The 16,446-nt window shown below is 49.4% G+C and overlaps 4 protein-coding genes across 4 annotated transcripts; 3 read left to right on the top strand and 1 right to left on the bottom strand.

Annotated features, from left to right (window-relative positions):
• Positions 1-157: 157 nt before the first annotated feature.
• Positions 158-4,158, top strand: PHYSODRAFT_471902 (hypothetical protein; the record flags this gene model as incomplete). The annotated part of the gene is made up of 5 exons (XM_009516798.1): positions 158-1,290; positions 1,438-1,529; positions 1,595-2,163; positions 2,234-3,886; positions 3,955-4,158. 5 exons carry the CDS (start codon positions 158-160, stop codon positions 4,156-4,158), a joined length of 3,651 nt encoding a protein of 1,216 aa, XP_009515093.1.
• Positions 4,159-4,450: 292 nt separating this feature from the next.
• Positions 4,451-5,594, bottom strand: PHYSODRAFT_293527 (hypothetical protein; the record flags this gene model as incomplete). Its single annotated transcript, XM_009516797.1, has 5 exons — positions 4,451-4,511; positions 4,587-4,757; positions 4,828-5,317; positions 5,383-5,399; positions 5,545-5,594. 5 exons carry the CDS (start codon positions 5,592-5,594, stop codon positions 4,451-4,453), a joined length of 789 nt encoding a protein of 262 aa, XP_009515092.1.
• A 271-nt stretch (positions 5,595-5,865) lies between these two features.
• Positions 5,866-6,618, top strand: PHYSODRAFT_400954 (hypothetical protein; the record flags this gene model as incomplete). Its single annotated transcript, XM_009516796.1, has 5 exons — positions 5,866-5,914; positions 6,015-6,084; positions 6,168-6,273; positions 6,364-6,462; positions 6,547-6,618. Coding segments are annotated over 5 exons (396 nt in total), but the record flags the coding sequence as incomplete, so codon positions are not given.
• A 6,371-nt stretch (positions 6,619-12,989) lies between these two features.
• PHYSODRAFT_321544 (hypothetical protein) lies at positions 12,990-13,340 on the top strand (the record flags this gene model as incomplete). Its single annotated transcript, XM_009516795.1, has 1 exon — positions 12,990-13,340. The coding sequence occupies one exon, from the start codon at positions 12,990-12,992 to the stop codon at positions 13,338-13,340; it is 351 nt and encodes a 116-aa protein (XP_009515090.1).
• Positions 13,341-16,446: the final 3,106 nt, after the last annotated feature.

Genomic DNA, 16,446 nt, shown 5'->3' with positions numbered 1-16,446 from the left:
CGTTATCCATGCTGGTTCTGCCAGGCCTATTGTGCATGATGATCCGCTGCGAGTCTGTGACGTGTGACGGAGAGAGAGAGGCTCTTCAAAGGTGGAAGGGATCTTTGTCAAGCGTTGCGACGCACAGATCAGTCCCAGTCGAGATTTCGCCTCCACGATGAGCTGGAAGAAGGTCGAGTTCAAAGGCAGCGACAGTGTGGACCGGTTGCAGCGCATCCAGGCGCTGTGCCCCTCGTCCGACACGAAGCTCGACGGCATTTTGATCATCGGGGGCGTGGACAGTTTCCACTCGCAGGCGTCTCAAGCCGCGATCAAGTACCTTTTCCTCGGCAGTTCGGGCCAGGAGCTGCTGGGTGAGCAGGTGATACTGCAGGAGCACGAGCGTCTGGAGGACGTCATTCTACTCATCTGTCCGCAGCGAGTGTCCATCTTCTACTCGTCGGAGAGTGATGCAGCGGTGAAGGTTCTACCGGTCATCTCCAAGTGGCGCCATGTGACGGAGTACGTCGTCCACGACGGGATGGAGCCGGACGAACAGGAAGAACGCAAGATCAGCGCGTTCAAGAGCATGATGGCGGGGGTCAAGACGGTGGGGGTTCCCTTTGGGGTGGACCGAGAGGGTACCGATCTACAAGACTCCATGATTCCGGAGAAGTGGCCTCTGGTCCAGTCGTACGGGTTAGAAGGTGGGGAATCTACCGCCCAGGGCTTCTTCACCATGAACCACCGAGTGGTGAACGTATCACGAGAGATGATGGACATCATGGCTCAACTGGATGGGTTTAGCGCGAAGAGGGTAGTGCAGGAGAGTCAACCCTTCTTGGCTCACCATTTTGACGAGTTCCTGCTCAAGATGGACCATGCAGAGAGTCCCGACGTACGCAACGCAAAGTCCGAGAGCGATTTGGGGGAAGATCTGCTGAGTTTCTACGAGTTCGGCACGATGCAGTACAGTGCTCGTGGACTGAAGATAGGGCCTAATCGAGGCAGTCGAGTGCTGTTCGGGGCGAGGACGAGCTCGTTGACGGAGAAGTCGTCGTCGAAGGCTTTCCTCTCGAACACTGGGGTTAAGGAGGGCGTCCCTGCGACGCACATGGTCGTGCAGGCGGAAGATCCGTTCACGGGTGTGCGGTTCGCCCGCACATACTTCTTATCGTCGGGTAAAGTCTGCAAGAAGGTCGTGGACGAAGACGCGCTCGTGCGCTCTCCAGTCAAACCGAAGTCTGATGTGGCTACGTCGGCGGCAGACACGAAGACGATGATCGACATGTACGCGCTTCTGCTGCGCGGGTTCAAAGCTGGCGCTGCCGAGCTGGTTCGTGAGTGTATGGACGGCAAACTGGCGTCAGTCAATCGGTGCATTGAATCCGCTCGCGCCGAGGCCATCCACGCTATCATTGAGATGGACAAGACCCACTCGCAACTGTTGGGGTCGAGTAAGTTCCCCACGAAGTTTATCGATGACCAACTACGGCTCACAGCGGAGATTATGGACGCTTGTGGACAGCCTGTGGACTCGCTAACTGAAGGTATGTAGTGTACTTCTTGTGGCTTTCGGTATTTTATTAACTAATGAGCGCTTGGCGTTTTGTAGATTGGTGCCTTCTGTACTGCTCCATGAAGTTGGCGAATATTCCGAGCGATGCCAATCCATCGCTACCCTTGGGCTCTCTAGTAGCTGGGGACACCTTTTTGTTTCATGGCCCGGGAGCCGGAAGCTTGTCCAGTCCTGCAATCAAGCACGTCCTTCACGTTACCAAGCCATTCGCGAATTTCCGCTCTTGGATCCAGAGTGGAGAGGAAGCGGACGCTGTTGACGACCTGATGCGCACGCTTCAGTCTGAGTTCATGCTCCAGAGCCGCTCTGTGCGTCTGGGCAAGGCCATAACCCCGCTTGATTCTGACATTGAAGAAAATGGAGAAGGTAGCACAACCCAAGCGACAATGTCGTCGAAGGCTACACTCCTTCTCAACAGCGACTTGATGCCGATCGTCCACGGCGGTTGGAGGGTCTTCACTGGAGGGATGGTGTTTGCAAGCCCCTATTTCAACCCGATCGTGGTGTCCATTGAGCGGAATGTAAAGAGCTTGACCATCCTCCCGTCGCCTCATGAAGAGCTGGTGCTGCTGAAGATGGAGCTCAAGGACAATGATCATACTCCGGTAAGTACTTCACAATTTATACAGTGGCAGAAGCGTAATCCAAAACTGATTAAACTTCATTGTTATGCAGTTATCAGAAGCTCTGCCGTCCTCACTCGCATCCCAAGAACTCTTTATCCCTCTTCAGTCGGGCACCCGTTTTCAGGACGAGGTGTTCCGCGCGCTCGAGTCCTGGAAAGTCACTGCGGCTTCACTAAACGTTCCGATTTTCCGAGCCAGCGACCTCAGCGAGCAGTTCGACGCTGAAACCCCTCGAGACCGTGAAGTCGCTAACTTTGAAGTCCCAGTTCACGTGAAGGCAACCTGCGAGCTGCTTGTCCAGAGGCAGACATTTGTCGGCCAGGATGCTCGAACTATTGACGATTTCTTCCCCCAGGACTTCATCCCAAAGGATCCTGGAGCTGCTACGACGCTACCGAAGCCCAACACGGACGACCTCAGCAGACTTTGTATTCCAGTTACGGTCATGCTTGGAATCCCTGGAAGTGGCGTCGCGGCGATGGCGGATTCCATCTGCAAGATTTCGTCCGCGAGCTTTGTATGGGCCACAGTCGACGTTGATCTCCGCAATCTAGACCCGTCCAAGCAGCAGAAGATGGAGGCGTCCGGGTTTTTTGAGATCTCGGACAAACTCAGTCGAGCTCTGGATCGGATCAAGGCTGACGCTAAGACATTGAGCCTTCACCCGCGAATTATGCTCACAGTTGTGGGCTACGTCGATCCGATTACTGTGGCATGTGCGATTCGACGTGGAGTCCACGATTCCTCTCTTTCCAGCAAGATCGGAGCTGTCATTAACTGCGTGAGCGCGAACAACGTCTACCTTCCTGATCCACTGGCCACGCAAGCACCATTCCCCAAAGTGTTCGACCAAATGGAGGCCGGGTTTGTCACTCACCTGGTGCTGACTAACAGCGCTGACATTGAACCGGCCGTGCTCCAGCGCTTGCGCTTCCACATGGACCACGTGAATCCTTTTGCCGATGTGATGGTCCTCTCCCATGACGTCTTCGAAGGACCTTTAACGCCGCTGCTGGCTATCGACCGCTTTGAGAGTGCGTACTACAAGCAGTACCGCAACGCCCACTTCCCTGACTGGGAGAGTTCTTCGTCGAGTAACAACGCAGCGCCGATTTACACTCGCTACGTGGCTGAGCTGGAGAATGAACAAGCTCCTGTGAGTTTCCGCTTCGAGATCGTTCCCGGGATGGACCGATCCAAGTTTTCGTTCTTAATCGCAAGGACGATGACACCTTTTGCTACACTAACCAAGTCCATGGACCGAGTTTACCCCATGGACAACGCTGGGAACAAGAGTACGAAAGGAATTCGTATTGCTCAGACGATCGCGGTGGAGAAAGTTGCTAACTCGTCCACTGGCTCATCAGCGACTCCAAGTGTCGAAGGTGTCTTCTCCAACGGACAGTCGCGATCGTGTTGGTGTGTGGAAGGGCAAGTTGTGTTCAAGGATGAGCCTGGGTGCGTGTACGAGTACCGTTCGACGGGTACCTTCGCTCGCCTCTGGGCCGACTCGAGCCAGTTGAACAACAAGGCGGATAGTCTTCCATCGCTGGAGATGAAAGTCACTGGTCAGGGACTGAATGCGGATAAACTTCGCGAGATGCTGCTGAACTGCTACGCTCATGCTGAAGCCTCACCAAACCAAGTTCGTTCCAAGGCTTCGATTAGCTTGGAAGAAAAGCGCGAGATTCAGCGACAACATGTAAGTTTGAGTCAAACATGCCGTTATTACCCTGGTTCACTGATATAATTTGTTGTGGTATGATAAAGGCGATGGACCCCCTGCCCGAAGGCTATCTGTTCGACGGCACCAACTACGTCGACTTCTTTGGTGGACGCTACGAGTTCCACCCCTGCATTGCCCAGTTCATTGACGAGTACGTCACTGCTGCGAACGACGACAGGAAGGCGACGAATATCAAGGCCACGGCAGAGCGCGAGTCCCAGCAATCGTTCGTTAGGCAGATTGTCTAGGTTGGATGAGAGTAGCCCTCGTAGTAGTTCGCTAAAAGTCAGCGAAATACTTCGCATTGTCCTCGGGATCAATGCTTTCTGCACTAGACAAGCTCTCGACTCTTTGAGGTGTGCGAACTCTCGCTGGGTTGTAGTCAGCTTCTGGGTTATATGGTGCAGCAATTGATCCGTCTTTCGTCTCCAGCAACTTCCACTCGATATCGTGGAACCAAGCGTGGTGCATGACCTATGGTTTTATAGATCAAATTCGCTAGTTAGGATTGACGCCCGTGCAGTTGCTTTATCCAAAAGTTCATACCTCTGCTGCTCCATTTCTTCCAAGACGCTCGCGAGGATTAAGCTTCAGTAATCCGCTAGAATTTTGAGCCCCAAAACATTAATCAGCACGAGAATTAGAGAAAATATCAGCGTAGGTGATATCCGCCTACCTCACGAGCGAACGCAGATCATCGCCTAGTCGCTCTTCTGAGTAATTGTGAGCCGAGCTTGCTACGCGCTTTATTAGCTGGAAATACTCGTCCATGGTACTGTAGGCCGGGCACTGATACTCCCACGGCGGATGCCCAACAGCCATCTCGTAGATTACGACACCCAAGCTCCTGTCGGCAAAGTAATGCTGTAGGTGAGCAAATGTAGAGGTACCGCCGCTTATGATCAATTGAATCGTACCACCAATCTATGGCAAACCCGTAGGCTTCACGGTAAAACACTTCCGGAGCCATGACGTAATGCGTCCCACACATGGACTGAGTGCGCTCCGTGGGATCTCCATCAGCTCCACCGACAAGCTTTTTCGCCAGTCCAAAGTCAATCACTTTGATAAACCCATCCTTCCCCACTAGTACATTTCCACTCTTTAGATCTCGGTGAATGAACCCTTGAGCGTGCAGATCGCGCAGCGCCAGCACCAGTTGCGCTGCGAAGAATTTGGCGACGTGTTCCGGGAATTTCCCCGTCTCTCTGTACTTCCACACGCACTCGTACAGCGCTCGGCCGTCGATGAATTCCAGCAGAAATGCAACTTGCGCCGTCGTCGCGAAGCTCTCAAAGCCTCGACACAGGAACGGACTCGTAGCGTGCAGCAGAACGAATTTTTCCGCTTCCAGCCGCAGTTTCTGCTGCTCCGAGACAATCTTCGACCTCGGAATACGTTTCAACGCTGCAAAGATTGTACAGATCCTTAGTATAAAATAGTTGCTTAAACAAGATCGAAGCACAAGTTACCGTAGAGGTCGGACGAACTACTTCGTCGGACAAGATACACGCTAAAATATGCCAAAAAAAAGTATCAATTGCCAAGTGAGCTGTTCCAATTCAACACATGCAATAGTCTAACTACTACTGTGTTTATCTATAAATTAAATGCTAAGTCGCGTGCTCACTCACCTCGCGTAGCCTCCACGCCCCAGCAGCTGCAGCTCCTCCAGGTCGTCCATGCTGCTGGAAGATCGCAAGTTACATTGAAAACAATCGCACCTAGCCCTATCGCGATTTCTTATTAGCCAATGAGCGCCATTTGAATTTATTCCACAGCGTTTTATAGCAAGGCGATGGCGGCGATGCGCGGACGGATGCGCAAGGAGATCGCCATGCTGGAGAGCGACCCGCCCTTCGGTGCGCGCAGCAACCTTACGACCATGACCAGCAAGCGATTCTGTGTCTGCGGACCTAATCTTTGATCTTTTAATGCGTAATTTACGCTCGGCAGGCGTCAGCGCGTGGCCCAAAGACGACAAAATCGACCTCCTCGAGGCCCGTGCGTGAAGTTCCATTTACACTAAACCAGTCCTACAAGTATTTTCTTTAATGGTTTCTATATTAATATTTGTTGGTATTGGCTGTTGTGACGCTAACAGAGATTCTGGGCCCGGACGGGTCTCCGTACGAGAAGGGCGTGTTCCAGCTGGAGATTGAGATTCCTGAAAAGTTCGTCGACGACTATGATCGAGCGCTGGCTCTGTAGTGACACTACTGTTTTATTTATTTATTTTTTATTTATTGGTGGACAGGTATCCGTTTGAGCCGCCCAAAGTCCGCTTCATCACTCCTATTTACCACCCAAACATCGACGATGCCGGGCGCATCTGCCTCGACACTCTGAAAATGCAGCCAAAGGTTGGTCTCGATCGAATGGAGTGGTGGACGGAAGGTGTGGGGAACTGTGAATTTTTACTAAGATTTTTACTTCTTTTTTCTTTCATGCAGGGTTCTTGGCTGCCGTCCGTGAACATCAGTACGCTGCTGACTACTATTCGTTTGCTGATGTCCGAGCCTAACGCGGACGACGGCCTGATGCCGGAGATTGTACGACCTCTTCTCTGCATGTTCAGTTGAATGATGACTTGTTATCTTACGATAGTGTTTTGGTGGGTTTGTTGCTACCTTCAGGCTGACACCTTTAAGCACAACCGCGAGCTGTTCAATAAGAAGGCGGTGGACATGACTATTCAACACGCTCGAACTACGCAAGTTCGTCCACCCAAGGCTGCAGTAGCAACAAACATAGCAAATACCGAAGGCGCGGCTGCTACTGTTGAAGAAGAAGCGCTCACTCAGGAGACGGAGGGTCCCTCGCAGCGCAGAGGATCCGTGTCCTCAGATGACTCGTTCAGCGACGGCGGATCGTCAAGCGAGGAGGAAGCCGGCGACTCGGCAGCTGACAATAATGACGCAAGTGAGGGCGAGGATGGAGCCGACCCACCCAACAAGCGGAGACGCCAGTTGTAGGCATCGACGATGCCAGCAGTAACACACAACACAACACTAGATAATTCCACGAGAAGAGAACGTTTGGTTATTATTACTCTTTCACTGCAATCCATCTAAGACTTGGATATTTCTTGCGACTAGTTTGACGGCCAATTTTCATGAAGCCATTCGAATCTAAAAGGGTAATCGAATCCTGTTGGCACACAAGTTCAGCAAGTCAGTTAAGCGGTTAGCCATGCATTTGTACTTGAACCCTACCAAAGTGCTGGAGGCCTGCACATTGTAGATACCCAAAAGATCATCCTATTCTCAGTTTAATCATCAATCCAGCCAGTGCATTGCAAAGTGAAACAAGTCAACGAGGAGCTCAAACAGCAGTGACTTGGGAATGATCCACCTGTATTTAGTCACGAGCGACCGCTACCCCATTGTAGTTGGGGTGCTTGCGAGGACGGTTGTGCACCCAAACGATGAGATCCCTCACGTGACATTGTTCAGTATGCGTGGAGCTCTGATAGGGTTTGTCGGCGCGGCAACCATCGTAGTGCATTAGGCTCGGATACCGCTACGCCGTTGAAAAGGTATCGACAACTTGTGGAATATTGTGTGCATGTACTTTGACCCCGCCAATGCAAGGTTATCAATGCTGGCTAGATGCGACAAGCGTTTCATTCCGTGAGTCGGGGAGGCAATCATTTATCACACGGTGGTTATTTGCGGAGATTTTTCAAATCTTTTCTGCTCAACAATGTGCCCACAGTACTATCGTGCACATTTCTTCTCCGCGGCTACGACCACGATCCTGGGGGAAAGGATTTTCGTTTTGCGTTGGTTCTTGCTGCTCAGCCCACTCTTAAATTCTCACGGCGGCAGATAGCTCACAAAACCTTAGCTGAAACATTTTATACCGGGAGGGCTACGTAGTAGCCTGTAGGGCTCCACCAGCTTTATTTCGTTCAAAACTGTCGACTGAGTTACAGGTAACATTCGCTGTACTATCCCATGACACCTTAGGCAACCTTCGCCCAACTCACTGCCTGCCGTGGAGTTCGACGTTAGGTCAAGTCACTCACGGGTCGTGATGCATGGAGGATTGACCCTTCGTTGCGGTTTCGCTTCATGCTGTAAGTCTTAGCCAGCGGCTTGGACAACACGGAGTTCGTGGTACGAGAGGGGAGAGCCTGAGCAGTCAGCCGCACACTCGACGACGTCGTTGTCGTCGAGGATACAGTGGCGATTGACTCACCGCGATAGGACTTCTGCAGTTGCTTAATCAACATGAACCCACCGGTTTGTGGAATTCATATTTTGCTGGCAATATTGACGGCCGAGGTAAGGATGAAGGAGGACTCTACAGCACCTTACGAGCGCGTGCGCAATATTGGCCATCACTGTCTTCAACCATGCTACGAAACGCTCCTTACAAGATAGACTTCGACGAGTTTGAGCATTTGCATAACGCGTTCCCCACCATCATCGTAGCCTTGGGGCCCGCAACAGGAGGCTATTGAAATCACCACCAGCTCAACTGTCATTTCTAGGCTACACATAGGCTTCTTCAAACCGTGATACAAGCAGGGAGTCATGAATTCCTTGTCGCGCGTTTCACATACTTGCATGAGCTTTGAAAAGCGTTGACCTTGAGTCATATATTGGTTCTTTGTATACATGTATATTCACGTACTGTGTATTCCCTAGGTAAAACGTTGCCAAAGTTTCATGTATAGTTCAATCGACCATTCGATCGGAAGATGAAGATGAACCCCACTTGATTTTTCAGACAACAGCTGAACAAGCCACAGCGATCAAGTACATCTAGCCACTTCATGTTTTCACGTGAGAAATGCCCTCCCGGTTTAAGCGCCAGCGATCTAGTACTGGGATAGGAAGCAACGTTACCGGTAATGCCGCTATCGCAGACCAAATAGGATTATATCTGTGGTACGTCAAGTCAAACGATGACCCCTCTTGACATCTAACTGGTATATTATCTTGAAACCGGTACGACTCCGGTGCCGCGCTGGGCAGGTTTATATCACACCCAGAACAAACCAAACCAAACCAGACCTCGGTCAGTTTAAACCAAACCAAAATTACCGGCAAACCAGGTTTGAATCAGTTTCATAGTTTGAACACGTTTCATTTTAAACCAAGCATGCCGTTTTTGCGAACCAGCGCGCTGGTTTGAACCGCGGCTGCACATTCGCAGGCAGTGCGGCTTTTACAGAATGGATCGCGGTTAGAATCACTTCACTGTTATCGTGCTCTTCGGCAAGGCCACGACAAACAATTATCGCGATTGAGAAACCGCTTCGATCAGTGCGACCACGGGAACGCCCAAAGATAAAGTAGTTGCAAGCAAGCTTACTGTTAGCTTGATCCAGTCTCCGGCTCATGATAATATGGGCATTTGCCCTCAAACTTTCTTTTGCGGTAAAAAAAATATACACAGGCAGACATGACGTCAGAGAGTATATAAATCCAGATATTCAACAATTTTACTCGATAAATAAAGGGGGATCTACACGCAAAATTTGCCCGTTTATTAAGATGCCACGGGCTCAAACCTTCGAACGGTCCCCTAATTCCAACTTGGAGCTCCGGAATCCAGGACGAAGGAGCGAATGGAGGATTTAGTTAGGTCGTTCGAGCGCTGGATGGGAATATGTGTTTACAGGTAGGCAAGATCGCATCACAGCACTAGTGGAAATGGCGAATTTGATGCGAAGTCTCTCAAGAAAGATCAAAAGAGGCTGATGTTCGTCTGCGTGAACAACTAAGTTTGTGCGCACACCAACGGCTTGCTTCTGTTTGCACTTTCAAGACGAAGTGGTTCCGTCTCTACGTAGGTCGCGTTCACAATTTGGCTAGCCGCCGGGTGCCCAGTGGGCCCGGTCAGCGGGGTTGATGCGAGTGCAATCGACGATAACCGCATAAAAATAAAAAATAAAAAATCATAATTTGGCTACTGCAAGCTCGGGATAGATAGGCTATCTACAGTGCATTATCTTATTGATCAGTAGAAATTATCCTTGTTACAGGTTAGTGACTTCTCGATAAGCAAAAACCGTTCTGACTACGGAGCTAAGAGAGACGTAATGAATGGTGACGTCCAAGATTGAGATATCCGAAGCGCTGGGTGGTGCTTGAACAGCTCTCTCGGCGTTTGTTAAGAGAGCGCGCCTGCGTATAGCGAGGGTGGGCCGCGACAAAACGGTGCAGGCGTGATAAAGCGGGGAATTCGTGCAGACACTCTTGAAGACGCTGGCAGGTAGCATAACTTATTGCTGTTCAGAGCTACGTTAAACTCGATTGTCCATATTGCTCTCGCACTCATCTTCCAGAAGCTTCATCATAGTTTCTAACTGTCCGCGGCATTTTAGTTTAATTTTTACCCGTGAATCAAAAACCTTAGGATACGAGCACATGTACTGCTTTGAGGTGACTCGAGTAGCATTAAGGAAGGAGGAAGTAATGAATTGGGAGGAGGACGTTATGAATTCTCATTTGTTGGTATGAAATTTGTTCGGAAATATTGTTTCATAGTACGTTCTGCTGTGTAGGGGTACGGAATTCAATGCTGAGTCACAAAAAGAGCTCGCATAATACTCACAATCAGTTAAGGCGTGTGCCAGTAGATATTTTGCCAGTGACGACGAAATGAACTGGCTAGTTTTTGTTGTTGTTGGATGGCCCGCGTTGGTTTCATGAAAGCGGCATGGGGGCAACTGTCGTCCTTTTGCGTGGGCTGAGGATCAAAACTAGCAATAGCTGTTTACGATGCTGCCTCCCCTGGCGCTTGGCACGTGCAACAAGAATTTCCAGCTTCAATTTACACGAAAATTTTAGTTCACGGGAGTCACCAAGTTCTCTGCAATGCTGCTCGTGAGAAAAAAAAGAATGGTCAACATGATTGACTGTTAACTTGATGAGTCATCAAGTCATCAATGATGACCACAAGAAGTAAATGGATTTAATAATGAGATCCCGAACAACAGTGCAGCTCCGCCAATTTTGAAATGCTCTGTAAATCTGAAAAAAACTAGACGCGTTGTTTGCATACGCTTGGTCTGTTGAGTATCCAATTGTTGCTTAGCAGCGGTAATTCGCTACTTTAGAACAGTGTCAACAACGCTGAATGCCCGGAAAGTTGATCGTGTTTTAAGGATAATCTCTAGTCTCCCACGCCGTCTAATATTATGCGGGCTAGTCGTAGCTCACTTCGAGCAACTTCAAAATCTGTGCCAAACTCTTGTGAATCTTAAGGTGCTCATTAATTGTGGCTCGTACATCAATTTTTAACGACATACTTGGGTATTCTACAGCCCGAGAATTTATTTCAACAAATGCGGACCTTTATGAAAGTGTGCGATATCTTTGTATAGCCTTTTGTAGCCAATGAGCACCACAGTAACTCCAAACCTGTAACGCTACATAACTCCGAACCCCCGCTCGTGGTTTGAAAGCTGGAAGGATCTGACCACAAACCAGCGAAAGCGGTAATTTTGGTTCGGAAATCTGCGTAGTTTTCGAGCAAACCAATTTCTTGCACGTTTCATGGTTTGGTTTGTTCAAGGTGTGGTTTATATGCGTGGGCAGATCCAACCGGTGTGCAACCGACGACACTGGTATGAATCAGTCGGATAGACGAATTGAAGTAAAGAGAACGATTGAGGCGAACTGTAATAGCACTAGAGGTAAGCATTTGCATTTTCAAGTAGAAGACTTCTACAAGCTGCAAGGCTCGCATTTTTTAATTTTGTACAGCGTTGCCAGTTGATATCTGGCATCTACAGTCGTAAGGCCAATTTCCGGGCAGATGCTGCGGCTGCGAAGCAGGCGCAGGAGATGACCGTAGCTCACAAGAAAAGTAATCAATAAAAATAAAGAGGGGGGTTATACCAAAATCCCCCTTCGCGGAGCCCTAGTTGCGAATGGTTGTAACGTTATTAATACCATCTAGGGCCAATAACCATGGAGGAGCTGCAGTGGCTCCACCTCCGGACAATGACACTACCAAGACGATTTTGTTATCGATGGGATCGAAGACAGCGCCAGTAATGCAAACAATCGCGACGACCAGCCGCTTCTGAAGTCATCAAGTGCTGGCGAACACACCTTCAAGAGTGAAGTCGATAGCTCGGAGGTCGCTAATTCATCTGCTAGGAGCGTGAAGCGGGTGAAAGAACTTGGGTTCATCGTGTTCGCAGCTTTCAACTTCAGCGTCACCTCTGCTTGCGTCAAGTATGCGAGCCATCGCGTGACGTCACACGAGACGGTGGTCTGGAGGATGTTTGCGGCCATGACGATGAACTTTGTAAGTCAATAGCTTCCCTCAGCCTGCTTGCCACCGAGTGAGCTCACTTGTTTGTTCGTGTTCAAAAGCTGTGGTCCCGCTACAAGAAACGAAAGCTCAAGATTGATCCGAGGTATCTTCTCTTGCTTTATTCCGCAGCATCGTAGGCTCAATCGGCGTAAACCTGCAGTTCTACGCAATGCCAAAGATGGAAATGACGGATGCGGTGGTCATCATCTTCTACATTGTCGCTTTGGTTGTGCAACCTTCTTCATTTTCCTTAATGTCAGAATCAAGCGGGGTTATGGCCTTTTTTTTAATAACGTTGAGGTGTATTGAGTTACTGGCCTTGTGGCCGAACTTCTAATCCCCCTTCCAACCTCAAGAGCAAGAGGAGTGGGTTTGATATGTAAGATGTGCATGTCCCTATAAGCTAAGCCGTGGCTTCGCTTAGAGAGAAGAGGGCATGAGGATTTCTTGTCCTGTGTTCGTGTCTGCCCATTTCCTGTAGTCATTCATCAAGAAGCTGAGAACGCCCGGGTATCGTCGTTCCACCAGGTCCCTATTTATGGGTTCATCCTGCTGACTTCGTCTGGAATCCATAGCGAGGTTCGCAAGACAATCTGCCATCTTGTTGTGGCAACGGTAGTGGTGTCTCCATGAAGCTACGCGCACCGAGTCTGCTAGGCGCCGTGCTCTGTCATAAATTGGCTGAAGCACCCGAGCTTTTGGCCGCCTGCGCTCCCGTATCATCCGTAAGACGAGTTGACTATCTCCTACTATAGGGGTTATGGCCTTACCAAGACGCACAAAGCGGCTTTGGAGCATGAATATCAACCTGACGCCTCCAGTCAAACCAAAGTCTGATGTGGCTACGACGGCGGCAGACACGAAGACGATGATCGACATGTACGCGCTTCTGCTGCGCGGGTTCAAAGCTGGCGCTGCCGAGCTGGTTCGTGAGTGTATGGACGGCAAACTGGCGTCAGTCAATCGGTGCATTGAATCCGCTCGCGCCGAGGCCATCCACGCTATCATTGAGATGGACAAGACCCACTCGCAACTGTTGGGGTCGAGTAAGTTCCCCACGAAGTTTATCGATGACCAACTACGGCTCACAGCGGAGATTATGGACGCTTGTGGACAGCCTGTGGACTCGCTAACTGAAGGTATGTAGTGTACTTCTTGTGGCTTTCGGTATTTTATTAACTGATGAGCGCTTGGCGTTTTGTAGATTGGTGCCTTCTGTACTGCTCCATGAAGTTGGCGAATATTCCGAGCGATGCCAATCCATCGCTACCCTTGGGCTCTCTAGTAGCTGGGGACACCTTTTTGTTTCATGGCCCGGGAGCCGGAAGCTTGTCCAGTCCTGCAATCAAGCACGTCCTTCACGTTACCAAGCCATTCGCGAATTTCCGCTCTTGGATCCAGGGTGGAGAGGAAGCGGACGCTGTTGACGACCTGATGAGCGTTGTGTGTCGTCTTGGGGTCTGCATTCCACTAAAATTTAACATTAATTCGACGCATAGAGCGGAGGCCAAGGCGGTCGTGGTGCGTTTGACGTATCGTGTATTTAAACGACCTGTCAGCTTCGCTAGACTACACTAGGCTCTGTCTTGAGGCTAGAACCTGCGGAGACGCGGGCAAGCTCTCAAGTGCATGCGGTCGCGACTTGGCGTGTTTTCCGCTTTGGCTGTGCCTCTTTGCATTATTTCATCATAAACACAGACAGCACAGGTTATCTCGTGGGTTTTGTTCATTGAATTATAGTGAGCACTTCGCACCTTGCTCATTTGGATGTCGTCGATGTTTTCCTTGGGTGTAGGAGTGTAATCGAGCGGTTGCAGTGTAGCAGGGATTTCGCGCTTCGACTGTTGCAGTGCCTTCTCACTCTTCCACTTGGCCCCTGCAGCGCTTCCGGCCATTTTGGCGGCGCTCGCAATGTTACTGCGGCTGCCAACACGCTCCAGCGCTTAGCTGTTCTTGGAGCCCGGAACTTTAGATTACCCATCATGCAAGTGGGCTCTAAACTACCGTTTTCTCCCTTCGTTGCCATCTTATCTTCCATACGAATGCATAATATTATGTTGTCAGCTTCGAGTCTTGTCAGGATCAGATCCGCCTGTACCGTATCTAATCCTGGGAAGACGAGGAACTTCCTCGTCGGAGGAAGCTGTGACATTCGGATGCTTAGTAAATATATGTGATCCTGTCAGAGGCGCGAGCACCTAGCTGCGATGCCGCTCGTGAGGCTAGTCATCAATGCCTATATTTGTTCTTATTTAGCATATTAGTTCTCTAATAGAGAACTTATACCGGGGGCTACGTAGTAGCCTGTAGGGCACCACCAGCTTTATCCTGGGAGGACAGCTAGAAGACCTGTATTCACAGGTCTAAGACCTGTGCTTGGCCCCGGCAAAAAACTTGTAACTTTCCACAACCAGGTACCAAACCGGGTCTCTCTTTCTTAATTGTAATGTTTAAGCTAATTTCTACCGTAATCGGGTACCCGTCGATAAATGCTAAGATTTATGCACATTATTTACCAATGGTTGCAACTCATCTTTTATTATTGACCAAAACCTGCATTCAACACTTACGAACGCTCTAGTACAGTATCAGAGCGTCATGACTTCGCTGAAGGCGTATCAATTTGCGCCATAATCGACCAAGCTTAGCTGAAGATGAACAACATGACTTGTCTAGCTGCAGGCTGCATTTTTTTACATGTCAATTTGCTCAATACCCAATCACTCTTAGCCGAAGATGCTACGGAACGAAGGAGAGACGCATGGTGCGCTGATCTTGACCATTTAACTTGAGGATGTTAGCTAAGTGACAATAATGATCATCAATTCAAAAACAAAAAAAACAAAGAAACTTTTAACTTGAGGGCTTGGGGGATAAATTGCGGAATGAGTAGAGAGTTGGGCTGGTAGTGCTTTTAAGGATTAAAACAAAACAACTTTGGGATTTACTCAATTATCATCCGTTTTCATCGTCCATGAAACTATTCGTCGACCTGTGCACCCTCCCGGAGCAACGCTCCGGGTTGCCTATGGACAGCCTCACATCGAAAAAAAGTTGCTTGTAAATACCTCAGGCAACATTAGAACGACATTTTATTTTAATTGGTATTAAAATACGGCATCATACGCACAAACGCACACCACGTACACAAGCACACATCATACTTACGCAAATGTAGCCATTAACATTACAGCACCGTGCACAGTACCACACAAAGCCGATCCACACAGTTTAATTATGAAATGAAGACTGCAGCGAATATAACGATCGCACTAGCTTTCGTAGCCGGCTTTCAGACCTGCTAGTGCCGTTTGTTTGAATAGAATGGAGCTTGGGTGCTTGTCAACAGTAGTGAAATGGGGCTCAATACTATCATTCAATACTAACATGGCAAATTATACTGAGATAGCATGTGTACCGTAAGGTATGCTGCTACGCAGCCGGCACAGGATTAAATCGGTGTCGCATGAAGCCGTGGATGTATCGCACCTGTTTAAGTATCCATCATATGTTGGAATTTTATGAAAGTAAACTTAATGGGCCATATAAATAATTATCTAGTCGGTCTCTATCGGTGAGGAAACATCAATCGCATCATCTAGTTTCATTCGAACCATTTCCGCCCAACCCGATGACGCAAAACCAGGACGAAGTTACAGCACGAAGGTAAGTGCTTGGCAGGGCGCTGTTGCAGCTAATAGCTTGCTTGCATTTGATTATTAACAGCGTGGAGGTAAGAAAGTAAATTGATATTATCGCAAGTGGGTTATTGCACTAAGAAACTGCTTATCTGGTACAGTAAAGTGTCTCGATAAGGAACACCTGATATACATGGAAAGAAGCAGGTATATTGAGCATTAAATGTTTGACGTACAAGCTGCAAATGTACTGATTTACTGCAGTATGTAGTTCATGTCGGTCTTCGCGACCAGAGTAGAGTGCAGCCAGCAGTTCTCGATGGTCTTGGCCGACAGATCACGCCATGCTTCAGCACACCACTCAATGGCTTTGAGAGCACCGACCTCGCGGCGACGGTGGCAGATCAGCAGGGACTGAAGCTTGGTTAGACGTAGGCGCCTCTGGAATGGTCTGGATGCGGTGGTCACCATGGAACTTGTGAGAAGCAGAGCGAGTTGAATAATGAGGAGTGCAGACATACCGGGCCAAATTCCCGCGCTCACAACGATTACTAAGTATCTCGTGATTCCCGCCCGTGACCTTTGGATTCCCCTCGAGGCTCGGTTTGAGAGCGG

The sequence above is a fragment of the Phytophthora sojae genome (genome assembly GCF_000149755.1).
Source record: "Phytophthora sojae unplaced genomic scaffold PHYSOscaffold_1, whole genome shotgun sequence".
NCBI lineage: Eukaryota > Oomycota > Peronosporomycetes > Peronosporales > Peronosporaceae > Phytophthora > Phytophthora sojae.
Note: the sequence above shows the minus strand (reverse complement) of the source record. Positions and strands in the feature narration are given on the sequence as shown.